Below are 21,740 nucleotides of genomic sequence, written 5' to 3' on the forward strand. Positions count from 1 at the left end.
AGGCTTTAATAAAGATTCAATGCTCGATTTTGTAACTATGTAACTGTACCTGACACTTGGCAGCACGGGGGCACAGTGGTTAGCACTGCTGCCTCACAGTGCCAGAGACCCGGGATCAATTCCCGCCTCAGGCGACTGACTGTGTGGAGTTTGCACATTCTCCCCGTGCCTGCGTGGGTTTCCTCCGGGTGCTCCGGTTTCCTCCCACAATCCAAAAATGTGCAGGGCCAGGTGAATTGGCCATGCTAAATTGCCCGCAATGTTAGTGAATGGGTAAATGTAGGGGAATGGGTCTGGGTGGGTTGCGCTTCGGTGGGTCGGTTTGGACTTGTTGGGCTGAAGGGCCTGTTTCCACGCTGTAAGTAATCTAATCTAATAAAATTATTCCTGTACTTTACCTTACACAATCCTTCCCAGTCATCCTGATCCAAACAGTTACCTGGTATTACAGAACCTAAATGTTGCTGAAAGAAACAGATGCTGCCAAAGCTTAGCAAAGCAAAGGAATATGTTCAAGCCTTGTGCCTCTTCTCAATTATCTGGAAGTTCATAGTCACCTATTACATTCGCCATGACAACACCTTGGCCAAGCACAACCAGTTTGCCAAACTATTCCTTATGTAGCAATTGTTGTGATCATTTTAAATTTGGCATTCTTGTGTTTGCCCCAAGCACAAGACAAGAAACTTCAATAACATGTCTTTCTCTTAAGCAACATTTAAGTATCCTGTTCCATCAGACATAAAGAAGGAACAACATTTTATTCTTGGCTTCTATGTGCTGGCCACATCAAAATAGGTGAGGACATTTCCTCTAACCATAATTTCAACCAAAACCATTCATTTGATCTTTAATGCTTCCACAATTTCACTATAAATACTAAATACAGGACGTCATCTTGTTTGATACTGAGATAGTAACGAGTGAAAGTTTTTCCACATATTTCCAAACAGCTAGAATATCTGCAAGTATGCAAAATGTTCTAGAAGGCAATAATGGCTTTTTTGGCATAACACAACACCAGAGGAAATGGTGCACTGTGGAGTAGTGAGATTTACAAATGATTGAATACATTGAAACCTTTCTTCTGCATGCAGGGTTAGCAAAACAGAATGAAACACACGAACAGACCTTGACTTGCTCGAATCCTTGAATCACTTCCCTACAGACCTCTTCCATCATTCTCATTTAGTTTCTGAAAATTCTCTTACCTTCTCTGTCTCTCTCCCTCTCACTGTATTTGATACTCTGTCCCCCCACTGCCTTCCATTCTGTCTCTCTTTTCAGCTCTGTCTTTCTGTGTTTCTCCCTATTATTGTCTCTGTCACTCTCTCTGAATCACCCAATTCTCAATATTATAGGACATGCTCTGAGAAACTTACTACCCATATAATGAGCCAACATATGTCTATTCACTTCTGCCATTAGGCACAGGAACTGGAAAGACATAGTTTAATAACATGTTTTTATATCAGAAGATAATGACATTTTACGTTTTACAAAATTCCTCTACAGCATCATTAGAAATCCAAATTAACAGCACTTCTGATCATTAAATAAATGTGAGTAATACACACCAACACTGGATATTTAATCTTCATATTCATATTAAATATTGTGTGCAGGTGAGACATAATATTTTTGCATGTTTGTTGATAAAATTAGTAGACAAAAATGGCAGATTCTTTAAATTGTTGTGAGTGCTTCAAGTCCATGAATACTCCACAATAGAAAATAATTGTTCAATAAATACATTTGTGGCATACATTTATTTGTAACAAGAATTTTTTTATAGGATGTGAGGCATCTCTAACAAGGTGAACTTCTTGCCTATCCTAATGGCCTTTGAGAAGATGGTAATGAGCCACTTTCTTGAACCTCTGCAATCCATGTAGTATAGGTACACCCACACTGTTGTCATAAAAGGAAATTTCAGGAATTCATGAATGACAGTGAAGAAATGGTGATGTCGCTCCGACATGCTGTGTGGCTTGAAGGTGGTAGTATTCCCACATATCTGCTGTCCTAGTCTTTCATGATGGGAAAGGTCCCACTTTTGGAAGGTGCTGTTGAAGGAATCTTAGTGAGTTGCAGCAGTGCATCTTGTGGAGGTTACAGACTGCTGCCCCATAAGTGGATGGGGTGAATATTTAAGGCAGTCAGTGGGGTGCTGGCCAAGCATCCTAGATGCTATCAAGCTTCGTAAACGCTGCTGGGAACTCACACATCCAGATAAGTGGAGATTTGAGGGAGTCACTGAAATTAATACGTGACTCAAATAGTGTCATCAAAAATATATCCATGCAAAACAGCAAACATTAGACATTCCTGAGCTAAACAAGAGTTTAAATAAATGACAGTGAGTTTATTAAACAAAAAAATACTTTTGATTCAATATTCATTTATATTCCATACAAATTAATATACCAGACTCACCACAAAAGATCCTGAAAATACACAGACACTGTACAGGAAAAAGAAATAGCATTTCATCAGTTTTCCCAGTTCTGGTGAAAGGTCACAACCTGAAGTATTAACTCTGCTTCTCTCTTCATGAATGATGTCTAACCCATTGAATGATTCCAGAGTTTTTAGGTTTTTTCTCAGATTTCCACATTTAAGTCTCTACAGTATTTTGCTGTTGTCAATTTACCATACCTGTACTGGAATGCCATTTCTCCACAACAATGCTTCTCCATCACTCTCCCACACAAGGTGCACCTCTTCACCTTTCCAAGCCTTCGGAATGGTCAGTGTCACCCTGAACCAGGACGTCCACCATCTACAGGAAAAAAGGTCAATTGTGAGACTAAGAGAATTGGCATCATATTAAATCTATGTTCAGACTTCCCATTACACAAGTGGCAGTTCCCCAGCACAAGAGAAAACATTTGCTATTTATAAAGATGAAATGAATGCAAACGAAATGAAAAAGAAGTATAACCTGGGTACAAGTAAACGAGACTGAACTGGAGAGCTAGGTTTTCATTAACACAAATTTTTGGTACAGAAAAGTATTTTTAAAATTAATTAAAAATTCCTCAAATCAGGCAATATGCTTTCCTCTTGTGTACTTACGTTGGTCCGAAGGAATCTCCAACCTTAGCAGGAATAAATTCTTGCATCACAGCATTTTCATACAGGATGCGTGAGGGTGTCAGAAAATAGGAAAGTGATTCAACTGGACAGCAAGCACCAAACAGCCTACAAAAGACACAAGGGGAACAAGTACAAATTAATGCCACCATCAGGGTATTCAAATCAAACTGGACAAGCATACTGCAGTATGTCAAAAACGGTGGCACGGTGGCTCATAGTTAGCACTGCTGCCTCACAGCGCCAGGGACCTGGGTTCGACTCCAGCCCCGGGCAACTGACTGTGTGGAGTTTGCACATTCTCCCCGTGTCTGTGTGGGTTTCCTCCAGGTGTTCTGATTTCCTCCCACAATCCAAAGATGTGCAGGTGAGGTGAATTGGCCGTGCCAAATTGCCCAGAGTGTAGATTAATAGTCAGGGGTAAATATAGGGGAGTGGAATGGGTCTGGGTGGGTTACTCTCCAGTGGGTTGGTGTGGGCTTGTTCGGCTGAAGGGCCTGTTTCCACAGTATAGGGCTTCTACAAAATTCTAAGCTGACTTGTTACAATCCTGTCTCACAGAACATAGAGTGTATAATCGTCACTAGACAGAGGACTTGATTCTTTCAAGGATGGCGCCATATTGGTTGTGTTACTGGACTGGTAACCCAGAGATCCTGATTAATGCTACAGAAACATGTGTTCAAATCCCACCATGGCAGCTGGTGGAATTTAAGCTCAATGATTAACTCTGGAATACAAAGTCTGCATTAGTAATGGTGACCACAAGACTATCATCAATTGTCATACAAATCTAGGTGGTTCACTGATAACGTCAGAGGAAGAAATCTACCATCCTTACACAGTCTGGCTCAATAAGACTCCACATCCACAGCAAGGTGATTGTCTCTTCAATTCCCTCTCAAATGGCCCAGCAAGTACTTATAATAAAGTACAACAGAGAGAAAGAAAAAAAATTACTGTATGGGACACCTACACTGGATCAGCTGCAATGGTTCAGCCCTCCTCCAGATACAGACCAAAGTATGGATCAGATACGTGGACAATACCGCCATTATCATTAAACAGGCCAAGTTAGAAAGCACACCTTATTAACAGCATATTCACCGGGATCAGGTTCACCAGAGAAGAAGAGAAAGACGACCAACTCCCGTTCTTAGACGCACTGGTACAACGAACGAACGACGGTGAATCCTTACCAGGGTGTGCAGAAAGGCGACACACACACAGACCAGATTCTCAAATACAACAGTAATCATCCCAATGTCCACAACAGAGCTGTGTCTAGACTTTGTTTAAATGAGCTATAATACACTGCAACACCTGAAACCTCCGCAAAAAAGAGGAATACTTATACAATCATAGTGGTGTATAGCATAGAAACAGACCCTTCAGTCCAACCTGTCCATGCTGACCAGATATCCCAACCCGTCCATGCTGACCAGATATCCCAACCCAATCTAGTCCCACCTGCCAGCACCTGGCCCATATCCCTCCAAACCCTTCCTATTCATATACCCATCCAAATGCCTCTTAAATGTTGCAATTGTACCAGCCTCCACCACTTCCTCTGGCAGCTCATTCCACTGACGTACCACCCTCTGTGTGAAAACGTTGCCCCTTAGGTCTCTTTTATATCTTTCCCCTCTCACCCGAAACCTATGCCCTCTATGGACTCCCCGACCCCAGGGAAAAGACTTTGTCTATTTAGCCTATCCATGCTCCTCATAATTTTGTAAACCTCTATAAGGTCACCCCTCAGCCTCCGATGCTCCAGGGAAAACAGTCCCAGCCTGTTCAGCCTCTCCCTATACCACAAATCCTCCAAACCTGGCAACATCCTTGTAAATCTTTTCTGAACCCTTTCAAGTTTCACAACATCTTTCCGATAGGAAGGAGACCAAAACTGCACGCAATATTCCAACAGTGGCCTAACCAATGTCCTGTACAGCCGCAACATGACCTCCCAACTCCTGTACTCAATACTCTGACCAATAAAGAAAAGCATACCAAACGCCGCCTTCACTATCCAATCTACCTGCGACTCCACTTTCAAGGAGCTATGAACCTGCACTCCAAGGTCTCTTTGCTCAGCAACACTCCCTAGGACCTTACCATTAAGTGTACAAGTCCTGCTAAGATTTGCTTTCCCAAAATGCAGCACCTCGCATTTATCTGAATTAAACTCCATCTGCCACTTCTCAGCCCATTGGCCCATCTGGTCCAGGTCCTGTTGTAATCTGAGGTAACCCTCTTCACTGTCCACAACACCTCCAATTTTGGTGTCATCTGCAAACTTACTTACTCTTATGCTCGCATCCAAATCATTTATGTAAATGACAAAAAGTAGAGGACCCTGCACCGATCCTTGTGGCACTCCACTGGTCACAGGCCTCCAGTCTGAAAAACAACCCTCCACTACCACCCTCTGTCTTCTACCTTTGAGCCAGTTCTGTATCCAAATGGCCAGTTCTCCCTGTATTCCATGAGATCTAACCTTGCTAATCAGTCTTCCTTTGCTAATAATGGGTACCCTAACAGCTTCATCTGTCAATGCCTGGCATACAAACACCACCAAGATAACCTGTGCGCCCCAACACTCTGACTACCCTACCTTACATTAGAAACATCTCAAAACTAACTACTAGATTCCTACACCTTCTGGGAATAATGACAGCACACAAACCAACAGTTACACATCGCCAGCTACTATCCAGGACAAAAGACCCTATACCCACACCATGCAGGACGAGTGTGATATACCATGCAGCAACTGTGGGAAACAGGAGATAGGATAAACAGGAAGGAAACCTGCCACCAGAATATATGAGCATCAGCTTGCAACAAAACAACATGATAAGTTCAACGTCATATTAATACAGGGAGAAAGTGAGGTCTGCAGATGCTGGAGATCAAAGTTGAAACTTTATTGCTGGAACAGCACAGCAGGTCAGGCAGCATCAAGGGAACAGGAGATTCGACGTTTCGGGCACAGGCCCTTCTTCAGGAATGAGCAGAGAGTGTTCAGCAGGAGAAGATAAAAGGTAGGGAGGAGGGACTTGGAGGAGGGGAGTTGGAAATGTGATAGGTGGAAAGAGGTCAAGGTGAGGGTGATAGGTCGGAGTAGGGTGGAGGCGGAGAGGTCAAGAAGAAGACTGCAGGTCAGGAAGGCGGTGCCGGGCTGGAAGGATCCGGCTGAGACAAGGTGGGGGGAGGGGGGATGAAGAAACTGGTGAAGTCCAAGTTCATCCCCTGCGGTTGGAGGGTTCCCAGTCGGAAGATAAGACGCTCCTCCTCCGACCGTCGGGTTGTTGTGGTTTGGCGGTGGATGAGTCCAATGACCTGCATATCCTCGGTGGAGTGGGAGGGGGAGTTGAAATGCTGTGCCACAGGTTGGTTGGGTTGGTTCGTCCGGGTGGCCCAGAGGTGCTCCCTGATCATATTAATACACACTGACAATGAAGGACACCAACTTAACTGGGACATTACAATACTAGGACACGCAAAATAAAGACACGTTCGGCAATTCCTGGAGGCCTGGTATTCACCCAATGGTTCCATAAACAAACATATTGAAAAAGGCCCCATCTATAGAACCAATAGACCTGCCTTGACAGACAGGACTGCATAAATTCTGGGCATATCACAACAGCACTTCATCTGTAGGCTATACAGCATTGAAGATGTCATCCAGACAGGAGAAGAAACGTTTGAGAAAAATCAACCAGCAACAACTACTAATCATTTTGTTACAACCTCTTGAAGGGCGGGGGGCGGTGCGGGCGGGGGGCGGTGCGGGCGGGGGGCGGTGCAGGGGGGGGGTGCAGGGGGGGGGGTGCAGGGGGGGGGGTGCAGGGGGAGGGGTGCAGGGGGGGGGTGCGGGGGGGGGTGCGGGGGGGGGTGCGGGGGGGGGGTGCGGGGGGGGTGCGGGGGGGGGGTGCGGGGGGGGGGGTGCGGGGGGGGGGTGCGGGGGGGGGGTGCGGGGGGGGGGTGCGGGGGGGGGGGTGCGGGGGGGGGGGGTGCGGGGGGGGGTGCGGGGGGGGGTGCGGAGGGGGGGTGTGCAGGGGGGGGTGTGGGGGGGGGGTGTGGGGGGGGGGTGTGCAGGGGGGGTGTGCAGGGGGGGTGTGCAGGGGGGGTGTGCAGGGGGGGGTGTGCAGGGGGGGTGTGCGGGGGGGGTGTGCGGGGGGGGTGTGCAGGGGGGGTGTGCAGGGGGGGTGTGCAGGGGGGGTGTGCAGGGGGGGTGTGCAGGGGGGGGTGCGCAGGGGTGTGTGTGTGCGGGGGGGGGGTGTGTGCGGGGGGGGTGTGTGCGGGGGGGGTGTGCGGGGGGGGGTGTGTGCAGGGGGGGGTGCAGGGGGGGGGTGCAGGGGGGGGGTGCGGGGGGGGTGCAGGGGGGGTGCAGGGGGGGGTGCAGGGGGGGGGTGCAGGGGGGGTGCAGGGGGGGGTGCAGGGGGGGGGGGTGCGGGGCGGGGTGCGGGGCGCGGGGCGGGGTGCGGGGGGGGGTGCGGGGGGCGGTGCGGGGGGCGGTGCGGGGGGGGGTGCGGGGGGGGGTGCGGGGGGGGGTGTGCAGGGGGGGGTGTGCAGGGGGGGGGTGTGCAGGGGGGGGTGCAGGGGTGTGTGTGTGCGGGGGGGGTGTGTGCGGGGGGGGGTGTGCGGGGGGGGTGTGCGGGGGGGGTGTGCGGGGGGGGTGCGGGGGCGGTGCGGGGGCGGTGCGGGTGGGTGTGCGGGGGGGGTGCGGAGGGGGGTGTGCGGAGGGGGTGTGCAGGGGTGTGTGTGTGTGCGGGGGGGGGTGTGTGCGGGGGGGGGTGCGGGGGTTGTGCGGGGGGGGGGTGCGGGGGGGTGTGTGTGGGGGGGGGAGTGGGGGGGTGTGGGGGGGGGGGAAGTGTGTGTGGGTCTGTGGGTGGAGGGGGGGTGTGGGGGGGGGGTGTAGCTGGTTGTCGTGGATTTTTTTTGGTCGGGACGGACTGGGTCGATTCGGCCCCTTCATTTGCCCCTGTCCCCGGTCGCCGGGCCCCGGGCGGGTATAAGGAGCCGGTTTGTCGGAGCCCAGTCCCCGGGCGGCCGACGCTGTTCACTCACCGGCCCCGCAGGTTGATGTCGGTGAAATATTCGGCGGAGATGAACTTCTCGGCTCTTTCCAGAGTCGTCCTGCGGTTCTTCAGCACGAAACCGGCCATGGTGCACCGCGTCAAACATCTCCCCAAATCCAACTCATAGGAACCCCCGACACTTGGTTCCGGCCTGAATTGTTCCCACCGCTCAGGCTATTCCAGCAATTGGCTCTCACCATCAACATGGAGATGTCCCACTGGTAACGAACGCCTGCCTTACTTGTCATCCTGGGCAATGGAATAACTGGATTGTGTGAGATTTATTATCACTCAGCAGCCATATTTTTACAATTGGCAACATACTCAAGTACCCACATGCTGGAGACCAAGCATCTCACATTCTGACCAGCTTGTGTTAAAAGTACTGAAATGATCCAAACCTGGCATGAGTGAATAACCAGCAGTCATATCAAAGAGAAAATGTTATGGTTAATTTGAAAAGGCCAAGCGTACTCCTATAGCAAGGAAGATTTGTCAGTGATGCAAGAGAGTTGAAGGCAGATGCTTAGATGTGTACTGGACACCCTACAAAACGCCACCATAAATGCTGTCAGATCCCACATTCCAAGTAAAACAAAGCATTATTATTTGTAAAGAGCTGGGAACTAACTGTAATGTGAATGTACATTGCAGTGTGCCACATTTTACTGCTGTACTGGAATCTGTGAAGGTTGAGTCACACAGTTCACCTGCCACATAGATGGGACAAAATATTAAGTTCCAGCCTATTCAGATATAAGACAAAATGCAAAAGTCTATAATTCAGCCAAAAAAAGGGAAAATAAACAATGAAATGTTTTCCGCAAGCTTCAAAATAATACTGAATGGGAGCTGGACAAAAGTCAAAACGTACACATCCAAGATACAATAAATACCAAACATCACAACCCCAAAAGTTCTAGTTCTTTGTTATGCACAATAGATTGTTTTCAAACATTCCCATTGCAAACAGTACAAGGACTCATCTGATAGTTACAGGAATGCAACAACCCTGAATAAGCACCATGAATGGCCAGCTCACAGTTCAATCAAAAATCCACTACATCCTTCCCCACCCCCATCACCTTGCACAACAATATTAGCCTTTGGCAAAGAGAAAACTGGATTATTAAAACTCCAAAGGGAATAGATCATGAGGACCTGGTAAAATATCAGTGTGCTTAATGAAAGGTTGTGTTGAAGAATTAGCACAAACAAATACTGGACTATGCAACTTATCAGTAAATGTATGGAGGGTGGGGTGCAGTGGTTACCAAAGATTGGTTTACTGCTAACTCGATTATTGTGGTGGTAATCTTGGAAAAGCTTGGGTGCTTAATAAGCCAAAGGAAACTGCTCGAGTTTAAGGCCTTCAGAAGATTAGACTTAGCACCGTAGTATAGCTCTTCAAAGTCTCTCGATCATGTAGCCTCTTACGTACTGACTGATGTAGCTTACTATTTACAAATCTGTGTATTAACCCTGTACACTATCATCTGTCTTATCTTTACAAAAGACAACCCATCACTTTCTGCTAATTAAATACTAATCCCATTCATTTCAGGTTCCTGTAAAGTATTAGAGAGTTTAATTTCCATCCACATCGTAAACTATGTTGAAGAACATAACATCCTGAAAATAAGTCAGCATGGATTCCTGAAAGCACAATCCTGTGAGAGCAACTTATGTATACTATGCAAGAGGCCATGCATGACTTTGACAGTAGCCTAAAGCACAAATGGATATACAGAAACTAGACTTTAGGAAAGCAACTAATTTTATGCTTCACCAAAATCTCCTGCATAACATGAACCCTTTACTGGATATGAGAAGAAATCTTAGTGGGTACAAATGTAGCAGAACAAGGGAACTCCCTGGTGTGGCTGTCACTGTAATAAAGTAGGATTATACAAATTTTCAGTGCAGTTCACCAAGATATTACTTTTGATATCCCACCTTATGTTAAATAAACAAACAGTTTGCTGCAGGAGGAAGAACACCATTTGGTTTGCATTTCTTCTATACTGCATCCAAGTATACCCGAACTGTGTCATGCCTCACTCACGGGATATATATGCAGGGAAGGTGATGGCCTCGTGACATTATCACTGGACTGTTAATGCAGAGACCCAAGGAACCCAGGTTCAAATCCTACCATGGTACATGGTGGAATTTGAATCCAATAAATTAATCTGGAATTAAGAGTCTAATGACGACCACAAATCCATTGACGATTATTGAAAAAACCCATCTGTTTCACTAATGCCCTTTAGGAAGGAAACTACCATCCTTACCTGGTCTGGCCTTCATGTGACTCCAGACCCACAGCAATGTGGTCGACTCTTAATTAGCCTCTGAGCAATTAGTGCTGGCCTAGCCAACGATGCCCTCATCTCATGCATGACTTTTTTAAAAAGTCAAGCCCTGCTATTCCCTAAGTCATCACAAAGTTAACCATTTTATCCAAGTATACAAGATGCCCAAATTACCTGCTAGATAGACTCGGGCTAACTGTAAATATAATATAAAATATAAAAGCAGCGATGTGCTACTGAGACTTTATAAAGCTCTGGTTGGGCCCCATTTGGAGTATTGTGTCCAATTTGGTCCCCACACCTCAGGAAGGACATACTGGCACTGGAGTGTGTTCAGCAAAGATTCACATGGATGATCTCTGGAATGGTAGGTCTAACATACAAGGAACGGCTGAGGATCCTGGGATTGTATTCATTGGAGTTTAGAAGATTAAGGGGAGATCTAATAGAAACTTACAAGATAATACATGGCTTGGAAAGGGTGGACGCGAGGAAATTGTTTCCATTAGGCGGGGAGACTAGGATCCATGGACACAGCCTTAGAATTAGAGGGGCTAAATTCAGAAATGAAATGCGGAGACATTTCTTCAGCCAGAGAGTGGTGGGCCTGTGGAATTCATTGCCACAGAGTGCAGTGGAGGCTGGGACGCTGAATGTCTTCGAGGCAGAGATTGATAAATTCTTGATGTTACAAGGAATTAAGGGCTACAGGGAGAATGCGGGTAAGTGGAGTTGAAATGCCCATCAGCCATGATTGAATGGTGGAGTGGACTCGATGGGCCGAATGGCCTTACTTCTGCTCCTATGTCTTATGGTCTTAAATATGGACCAGGATCTGTACAAGAATTACTATTTACTACAAATAAATAGATTCTAACCACAGGTAAACAACTTTGAACTGTCAACATACAACGCTGATAGTTAAAGCTCTGGGTCCCTTCTAAAATTCCCTACACACGATTACAGAATGACAAAATTGAACAAAAGAAAATTGGTGTTGAGTGGATGGAAAAATACTGGGGAAGCAGTACAATGGTGCCAGTTATTCTGTGAAACCCCTTCAATGGAGGGATTCCTTCGGTTTCCCAAATCCTCACAGGAGACACAGAGTAACTAGTTCACAAATTTTAAAGTCTCCGACTTATTGATTTGAAAACAACAGCTTATAGCAACTGGTGGGAGATAATGAACCGGCTTTCTTCAGACTTGAAGTATTTTATTGGAGAGAGATGCCAATTGGTTTAAGCATTCTGAAGCCTTCTTTCAGTGTTGGCTCACACCTACAAGTTGTTCAGTTACCCATTAGCACTGTTGGTTTGATGGGCCGAAGAGCCTCTTCTCTACTCTATGATTCTAAGCCAATCTAAGATAATTGGTGGTCTTTGTCATCCACAACTGGTCACAGCTTCACAAACCAATCAGCAATCTGTTGCCAGTTGAATCTCACTTTGTATACATAAGCTGGAGGCATGCCGTCCCCTGTTACACATTCCCCCAGCAACAGTATAAACACAACTTACAAAGTCTTTCAGTAACTTACTTGAAGTGTATAGCTATTCCTTCCTCAGTCTCTGTTTTCCTGTTAAATCCACAATCACAAATAAAGTAAACTAAAAAAAGTTAATCTTTACAATAATTTCATACCAAATACTTTAAGAGCTTAGAATAACCTTCTCTCCTTCACCCCCAGCAATCATTAACCATTAACTGGTTACAATAAGTAACCAAACCACTACATGGGTATATAAAGTATACACAAAAAGGAGAAACCAGCTCAGATAGTGTAGGGCAAGTGCACAGAATGGAAATTGCAGCAGCTCTGGATGATGGAGCTGAATGTTGTTAGGTGTCAGTCTTGCAAGTTCCATGTGAGATCATCACTATTTTTCTTTAATTTTTGGGAAGAGACCAAAAGACTGATGTTTGCTGATGGGAACTAGCCTGGAAAGATAATGCTAATTAATTACTGCTGGAATGACACTACAGACAGAGCAGTACCAAGATGCTGTTATGCTCAAGGACTGGCAGCTGATTGGATGCAGAATTGATCAATCAAGGGAGGACTGGTGCTGACTAGCCAACCGCAGAAAATATTGAAAAACTAAAATCAAAGACTGAACAAGCTCTCAGTGGGGCCTTGGGCAGCGCACAGTTTTGCTTTAGAAACTGCCAGACTAGGAAGCTGTTTGTCGGTTTTGTTGTCTTGAGTTATTCGGCTGTTATCAATTTGTTAAAAATTCTGAGAAAAGAATTCCAGTTTTAATAAGTAAGTGAAATGCCCCAGATGTCTGTGGAAGCTGTTTGCATTGACCAGTGACTTTGGAAATCAAGCAAGAGACACAATCATATGTGCCTATAATATAACACATCATGTCAGGATTTCCTAAAGACCTATTATTTATCATTGAAATGCTTATCAAATGGACAACTTAATGCAGTTTGTATAAATTTATTCCTTAACTGTGTCTGACTGTCAGTGTGAGAGTGGAAGTTTGTGATCGAAGAAGATTGGACTTCGATTGTAGATGTTGATTCAAGTTCCTTGTTGTCCATTTGGCCACTTTTAGAACACTGTGTTCAATTCTGATCTCCCTGCTTCAGGAAGGATATTATGAAACTTCAATGGGTTCAGAAAAGATTTACAAGAATGTTGCCAGGATTCAAAGGTTTGAGTTATAGGGAGAGGCTGAATAGGCTGGGGCTATTTTCCCTGGAGTGTTGAGGCTAAGGGGTAACCTTATAGATGCTTATAAAATCATGAGGGGTATGGAGAGGATGAATGGTCAAGGCCTTTTTCCAAGGGTAAGGGAGTCCAAGTTTAAGGTGACAGGGGAAAGATTCAGAGAGGATCTGAGGGACAATTTTTCACGCAGAGGGAGGTGCATGAATGGAATGAGCTGCCAGAAGAAGTGGTGGAGGCTGGTACAATTACAGCATTTAAAAGTCTTGATTTGGAGATGCCAGTGTTGGACTGGGGTATACAAAGTTAAAAATCATACAACAACAGGTTATGGTCCAAAAGGTTTATTTGGAAGCACTGGCTCTATGTTTTTTGCTAAACTTACATTACTAATAATAATTCTAAAGTGTAAACTTGCTGTCCAAAATCTGGTAGTTGTTTAGGCTGGTTAGGAATAATTGAGCAATTTTGAAGGCCATTGAATGTTTTAAGTTCACTATGTCGTGAATGTAGGGATAGTGAAGTTGATTTGGTTCGGGCTGCAATCCTTGGCTTGTAAGACATGGAGACTTTCTCTCGGTGGGAGCCTTAATGGGTTTTCTCACATTATTATCTGAAACTCATCTCATTACCACAGCATCATGCTGCGATGGTACAATTCTCTTCCTGCCTTTCCTCTTGTCAGAGGCAGGAGTAGTCACCACTATCCAGGTCTCCTTGATTCCTGGCACCAATGCCGGGTAGCTGTGGGAGTCGGTGGGTTTGTAAAAAATGTCAGTTTCAAGTCGGTCGTCATTAATGGAGATGGAGAGGTCCAGGAAGGGGAGGGAGGAGTCAGAGATGGTCCAGGTAAATTTAAGGTCAGGGTGGAATGTGTTGGTGAAGTTGATGAATTGCTCAACCTCCTCGCGGGAGCATGAGGTGGCGCCAATGCAGTCATCAATGTAGCGGAGGAAGAGGTGGGGAGTGGTGCCTGTGTAATTACAGAAGATCGACTGTTGTACGTAGCCAACAAAGAGACAGGCATAGCTGGGGCCCATACGTATGAGGCATTCTTCCTCCAGACCCAGGTGGTTAGGGTTTGGCGGTGGAGGCAGCCCAGGACATGGTCAGGAGGGTAGTTAAAGTGTTCGGCCACAAGGCGGTGGGGTTATTTAGTACGTGTGTCCCAGAAATGTTCTCTGAAATGTTCAATATGTTGGCGTCCTGTCTCCCAAATGTAGAGGAGAGCACATCGGGAGCAACGGACACAATAGATGACTTGTGTGAAAGTGCAGGGAAATCTCTGTCGGATGTGGAAGAATCCTTTGAGGCCTTAGACGTAGGTAAGGAGGGGGAGGTGTGGGCGCAGTCTTTGCACTTCTTGCGGTGGCAGGGGAAGGTGCCGGGAGTGGAGGGTGGGTTGGTGGGGGTGGGGAGGGGAAGGTAGGGGGTGTGGATCTAACAAGGGAGTCGCAGAGGGAATGGTCTCTCCGGCACACAGATAGGGGTGGGGAGGGAAATATATTCCTGGTGCTGGGGTCTGTTTGTAGATGGCGGAAATGTTGGAGGATGATTTGATGTGTCCAGAGGTTGGTGGGGTGGAAGGTGAGGATGGGGGAAGTTCTGACCTTGTTGCATTTGGAGGGGTGGGGTTCAAGGGCAGAGGTGCGGGAGGTGGAGGACATGCGTTGGAAGGCATCATTAACCACGTCATAGAGTCAGAGAGATATACAGCATGGAAACAGACCCTTTGGTCCAACTCGTCCATGCCGACCAGATATCCTAACCTAATCGAGTCCCATTTGCCAGCACTTGGCCCATATCCCTCTAAACCCTTCCTATTCAAATACCCATTCAGATGCCTTTTAAATTCTGCAATTGTATCACCTCCACCATTTCCCCTGGCACCTCATTCCATACACACACCACCCTCTGCATGAAAACGTTGCCCCTTAGGTCTCCCCACCCCAGGAAAAAAAGATTTTGTCTATTTATCTTTTCCATACCTCTCATGTTTTATAAACCTCTGTAAGGTTACCCCTTAGCCTCCAATGCTCCAGGGAAAACAGCCCCAGCCTTTTCAGCCTCTTCCTTTATCTCAAATCCTCTAACCCTGGCAACATCTTTGTAAATCTTTTCTGAACCCTTTCAAGTTTCACAACATCCTTCCGACAGGAAGGAGACCAGAATGGCACGCAATATTCCAAACATGGCCTAACCATTGTCCTGTACAGCCGCAATATGACCTCCCAACTCCTGTACTCAATAAAGGAAGGCATACCAAACACCTTCTTCACTATCCTATCTACCTGCGACTCTACTTTCAAGGATACTTTCAAGATCTAATCTTGCTAACCGGAACCCCATGGGGAACCTTGTCAACTACCTTACTGAAGTCCATATTGAACATGTCCACTGCTCTGCCCTCTGAACCTGCACTTCAAGCTCTCTTTGTTCAGCAACACTCCCCAGGTCTTTTCCATTATGTCAAGAGTGTGGTGCTGGAAAAGCACAGCAGGTCAGACAGCATCCGAGGAGCAGGAAAATTAATGTTTCAGGCAAAGGTTCTTCATCAGGAAGCCATTCCTGACGAAGGGCTTTTGCCCAAAATGTTGATTTTTCCTGCTCCTCGGATGCTGCCTGACCTGCTGTGTTTTTCCAGCACCACACTCTTGACTCTAAGCTCCAGCATTTGAAGTATTCACTTTCACCTTTATCATTAAGTGTATAAGTCCTGCTAAGATTTGCTTTTCCAAAATGCAGTACCTTGCATAGAACGAAATTAAACTCCATCTGCCACTCCTCAGCCCATTGGCCCACCTGATCAAGATCTCATTATACTCTGAGGTAACCTTCTTCGCTGTCTACTACACCTCCAATTTGAAAGTCATTTGCAAACTTACTAACTATACCTCTTATGCTTACATCCAAATCATTTATATAAATGACAAAAAAATAGTGGACCCAGCACTAATCCTTGTGGCACTCCTCTGGTCACAGGCCTCCAGTCTAAAGAGCAACCCTTCACCACCACCTTCTATCTTCTACCTTTGAGCCAGTTCTGTATCCAAATGGCTAGTTCTCCCTGTATTCCATGAGATCTAATCTTGCTAGCCGGTCTCCCATGGGGAACCTTGTCAAATACCTTACTGAAGTCCATATAGAACATGTCCACTGCTCTGCCCTCATCAATCCTCTTTATTACTTATTCAAAAAACTCAATTAAGTTGGTGACACATGATTTCCCATGCACAAAGTCATGATGACTATCCCTAATCAGTCCTTGCTTTTCCAAATACACGTAAATCTATCCCTCAGGATTCCCTCCAACTTGCCCACTGCCAACATCAGGCTCACTGGTCTATAGTTCCCTGGCTTTTCCTGACCACTTTTCTTAAACAGTGGTACCACGTTAGCCAATCTCCAGTCTTCCGGCACCTACCTTGTGGCTTTCGATGACACAAATTTCTCAGCAAGCGGCCCAGCAATCACTTCCCTAGCTTCCCACAGAATTCTAGGGTACACCTGATCAGGTCCTGGTCATTTATCCACTTTTATACATTTCAAGACATCCAGCACCTTCTCCTCTGTAATATGGACAGTTTCAAGATGTCACCATCTGTTTCCCCACATTCTATATCTTCTACGTCCTTCTCCACAGTAAACACCGATGCAAAATAATCATTTAGTATCTCCCCCATCTCCTGCTGCTCCACATGTAAGCTGCCTTGCCGGGGGAAATGCAATCTTTGAAGAAAGAGCCCATCTGGGATGTTCTCTGGTGGAATTCGTCCACCTGAGAATAGATACGACAGAGGCAGAGGAATTGGGAATACGGGATAGTGTTTTTACAGGAGGCAGAATGGGAGGAGATGTAGTCCAGGTAGCTGTGGGAATCAGTGGATTTGTAGTAGATGTCTGTGTTGAGTTGGTTGCCGAAAGTGGAGATGGAGAGGTCCAGAAAGGGGAGGGAGGTGTCTGAGACATTCCAGGTGAACTTGAGGTTGGGGTAGAAGGTGTTTGTGAAGTTGATGGACTGTTCAACCTCCTCGTGGAAGCACAATGTGGTGCCTATACAGTCATCAATGCAGCAGAGGAAGAGGTGGGGAATGGTGCTGATCCTCACCTTCCAACCCACCAACCCCCGGGTACATCACATCATCCTCTGCTATTTCTTACACCTACAAACAGATTCCCACCACAAACATATTTCCCTCCCCATCTCTAACTGCATGGCAGAGAGATCATTCCCTCTGCAACTCCTTTGTTAGGTCCATGTCCGCACCAACCCACCCTCCACTCCCGACACCTTCCCCTGCCACCGCAAGAAGTGCAAAACCTGCGCCCACACCTTCCCCCTTACCTCTTCCCCTGCCACCGCAAGAAGTGCAAAACCTGCGCCCACACCTTCCCCCTTACCTCCGTCCAAAGCCCCAAAATATCCTTTCCCTATACTTTCATACAAGTCATCTACTGTGTCCGTTACTCCCGATGTGCTCTCCTCTACATTGGCGAGACAGACCCCAATTTGCGGAATGTTTCACAGAACAATTCTGGGAAACGCGTACTAAACAATCCCACCGCCCTGTGGCCGGACACTTTAACTCCCCCTCTCACTCTGCCAAGAATATGCAAGTCCTTGGCCTCCTCCACTGCCAAACCCTAGCCACCTGACACCTGGAGGAAGAATGCCTCATCTTCCACAGAATCAATGTGGATTTCATCAGATTCCTCATTTCCCTTCCCCACCTTATCTCAGGTCCAACCTTCCAACTCAGCACCAACCTCTTGGAACTGTCCTACCTGTTCATCTTCCTTCCCACTTATCCGCTCCATTCTCCTCTCCTTCATCCCCACCTTCATCTACCTATCACATTCCCAGCTACCTTCCCTCCAGCCCCATCCCTCTCAGGCCACAAGCCTCATTCTTAATGAAGGGCTTTTGCTCAAAATGTCGAGTCTCCTGCACCTCGGATGTTGCCTGACCAGCTGTACTTTTCCAGCTCCACACTCTTCGATTCCATTAACGTGGTGCCCAATTACAGAACTATAGTTTTAGCATGTCATCAAATTCATATTTGAATGATCCAGTAACATATTTCAATAATTTTCCTGCTTTTGTTATTAAAAAGTGAGCTTCTTCATCAATATGCAAAATTACAATTAAAATTTGATATTAAGAGTGTCATAAATTTCTTTCAATGCAGTACGTGGTACTCGTGATATGTGATACTTACAATCACAGGTTATATTTAAAGCTTATTTTTCATACCAAGTATACAACCTGAGAGCTTTTACATGGTCTCCACCCCGTTGGTGTTCCATGACAGGAGTGCCTTAGGTGGGAATATGAGAGACTAAAAGTCTCCTAACGAGACCTTTCCCTGTTAATGCATGCTTCAGTTCTGAACTTTACAATGGGCCAGTTCTGCAACACTCAGTCACTGGCAACACCTAGTACAAAGTTAAAAATCACACAACACCAGGTTATAGTCCAACAGGTTTAATTGGAAGCACTCTAGCTTTCAGAGCGACGGTCCTTTATCAGGTGATTGTGATGAAGGAGCGTTGCTCCGAAAGCTAGTGTGCTTCCAATTAAACCTGTTGGACTATAACCTGGTGTTGTGATTTTTAACTTTGTACACCCCAGTCCAAATCATCTCCAAATCATAACACCTCGTACAGGAAGACTAACATATTTTGGGGAGAACAAACACTTCTTAAACCAAGTTGTTGAGCCTCCAACAACAGTTAATATTTATCTCAGTACGCACCCAGGGAACAACACAAAGCACAGAATTCTCAACAAAACCCAATGAACATCTTCCCATATCTTCTTTGTAACAGGAAGTTCCAGAATGAGGTAAGCAACAGTTTGTTCCTCAAGGGGAGCACATCAGGGCGAGAGACTCTGCGTAAGTACGAACAATCTGACAGGAAGACTCTTCTCACGATCAGAAATCTCCTTTTCAAAAGGGAGCTCCTTTACTCTTAAAGGGTATCCTTTGTTCAACTGTCACCCACAAATCTTAATGTGGGAAGGTCTAGACAATGTCTAGATTTGGACTAACAAATGACAGCTAATAGCCATCTTTAACAAGAGAGAATCTAACCATTACCCCTTGACGTTTAATGGTGTAACCATCTCAGAATCTTCCACTATCAACATTCAATGGGTTACCATTGACAAGAAATTGGGCTTGCCATAATAAATATTGTGGATACAACAACAGGTCAGAGGTTAGAAATACTATGGCGAGTAACTCATCTTCTGACTCCCCAAAGCCTGTCAAACATCGTCAAGGCACAAGTCAGGAGTGTGATGGAATACTCCCCAAATGCCTAGAAGCTCAAGAAGCTTAACACCATCCAGGACAATGGATTACCCATCCTTGACTAGCAGCACATCCACAAGCATTCATACCCTTTATCACTGACACTCAATGACAATGGTGTACACTATCTTCTCTAGAAAGACAAGGGCAGCTGACATATGAGAACACCACCACCGGCAAGATCCCCTCTGAGCCACTCACCATCCTAACTTGGACATATATTGGGCTTATGCCAAAATGTTGACTGTCCTGCACCTTGGATGCTGCCTGACTGGCTGTGCTTTGCCAGCACCAGACTCTTTGACTCTGATCTCCAGCATCTGCAGTCCTCACTTTCTCCTAGTTCCTTTCGTTTTGCTCGGTCAAAACTCTGAAACTTTCCCCCGCACCCCCCCCCCCCCCCATCCAATGGCATTGTAAGTGCACCTACACCAATGGACTGCAGCAGGTCAGCTCACCACCATTTTCTCAGGGTGAACTAGGGATGGACAATAAACCAAACAGAAATATCCCCATCTTGGGAGTAAATAAAACAAAGTGGAAGCCTCTACACATACCTACAGTATCAAGTCCCCTCAGATTTTTGTTCCATTCCCCTCTGCTTTTCATCAAGACCTTTTCGTTTCAAGTTTTTTCAGGTATGTGTGCTGGACTGTCACCTTTGCTACTGATCTTCTGTGACTGGGATGGACTGGGCAGCTCAATCCTCATTTCCCAGAGTTGGGTTTGCTGGGAGCTTTGCTGTTCATGAGGAGCTTGGGGTTCAGGGCTCAAGTATACTAAAAGTTCCATTGCCTCCAGGAATGTAGTACTGGGATCCTTCACTTTCTTAACATCCTTCACACACTGCTATTTTTCACTGCTGCCTGTTTGGCCCCTTTCACCATAGAGTCATAGAGATGTACAGCATGGAAACTGACCCTTCGGCCCAACCCATCCATGCCAACCAGATATCCCAACCCAATCTAGTCCCACTTGCCAGCACCCGGTCCATATCCCTCCAAACCCTTCCTATTCATACACCCATCCAAATGCCCCTTAAATGTTGCGATTGTACCAGCCTCCACCACTTCCTCTGGCAGCTCATTCCATACCCGTGCCACCCTCTGTGTGAAAACGTTGCCCCTTAGGTCTCTTTTATATCCTTTCCCTCTCACCGTAAACCTATGCCCTCTAGTTCTGGTCTTCCCAACCCCAGGGAAAAGACTTTGCCTATTTACCCTATCTATGCCCCTCATAATTTTATGAACCTCTATAAGGTCATCCCTCAGCCTCCGACGCTCCAGGGAAAACAGGTCCAGCCTGTTCAGCCTCTCCATGTAGCTCAAATCCTCCAACCCTTTTGTGCATGTCTACTTGCTTTTATTGCAATTAAAGAGTGATTTGATTATCCAGCACCAAATCTACTATTATTCTCAGAACGTTCTTCATTCATTTGACCATCTTTTTGTACTATCCCATAGACTACAAATAGATTACACTACCCTACATTTGTATTGAATTTCTTCTGCCAGGTTTTTTTGTGCAGATTTTAATTGAGATTTTTAATGTTCATGTAGATTAAGAATATCAATCTGACTAATCTTTGCAGCTGTCATTCATATTTCATGCAACTATCGTAAAAACTTGCTTGAAAGTTAATACCCCACACCCCCACCAAGGTGAGTACAGAAGTAGAAGATGGAAAGATGTGATGGAGAAGTACTGTCAAGTTGTATTTGTAATATCTGCTGTAGTTAGGTTAGATTTTTATTCTCACTATGCTACTTTAAGAGAATTGTTTTCATTTGCATTCAAATAACATTATTGGCAATCTCAGGCTTGCATCTACATAGCCAATAACGCACTCTCAAAATGTCTCTCTTGTCATGGGAAAACAAGGCAGCCATACCTGTACAAAGCAAGCTCTCATGAGCAGCAGTGCAATTACAAGTAGATTATCTGTATTCAATGATGTTGATTCAGGGATAAATACTGATCTGGACACCAGCAAGAATCCGCTTTCAAAATAGTGCCCATGGATTTTTTTTTTACATCATAGAAGTCAGGGTTTGGTTTAATGTCTCATCTGAAAACACCTCTGACAGCACAGCACTTCCTCAGTCCTGAACTAACTTGTCAATTTAGATTCTTGCACTCAAGACTGTCACCTCATAACCTGAAGCAATGATGCATCCTATGGGCCACAGCTGGAACTACAGGAGCACACAACTCTTCTCTATGACGTTCCTTCATCAACCGTAAC

At 45.8% G+C, this 21,740-nt stretch overlaps 1 protein-coding gene across 2 annotated transcripts in view; it reads right to left on the reverse strand.

Moving 5' to 3' along the window:
- Window positions 1-8,322, reverse strand: part of man2c1 (mannosidase, alpha, class 2C, member 1) — a 125,352-nt gene extending 117,030 nt beyond the window's left edge. Inside the window, exons 1-3 of one of the 2 annotated variants that reach the window (XM_043680528.2) lie at window positions 8,173-8,322; window positions 3,079-3,204; window positions 2,659-2,782 (exon numbers count right to left, since the gene is read on the reverse strand). In XM_043680528.2, the coding sequence (XP_043536463.2) occupies window positions 2,659-2,782; window positions 3,079-3,204; window positions 8,173-8,270 (348 nt within the window). In that variant the 5' untranslated portion in view covers window positions 8,271-8,322. Of the gene's footprint in view, window positions 1-2,658; window positions 2,783-3,078; window positions 3,205-8,172 lie in introns of those variants that run through there. The other variant, XM_043680529.2, reaches the window with a different exon arrangement.
- Window positions 8,323-21,740: the final 13,418 nt, after the last annotated feature.

Source organism: Chiloscyllium plagiosum, unplaced genomic scaffold (genome assembly GCF_037043375.1).
Source record: "Chiloscyllium plagiosum isolate Xiang-an unplaced genomic scaffold, Cpla_swu_hap1 HiC_scaffold_42, whole genome shotgun sequence".
Taxonomy (NCBI): domain Eukaryota; kingdom Metazoa; phylum Chordata; class Chondrichthyes; order Orectolobiformes; family Hemiscylliidae; genus Chiloscyllium; species Chiloscyllium plagiosum.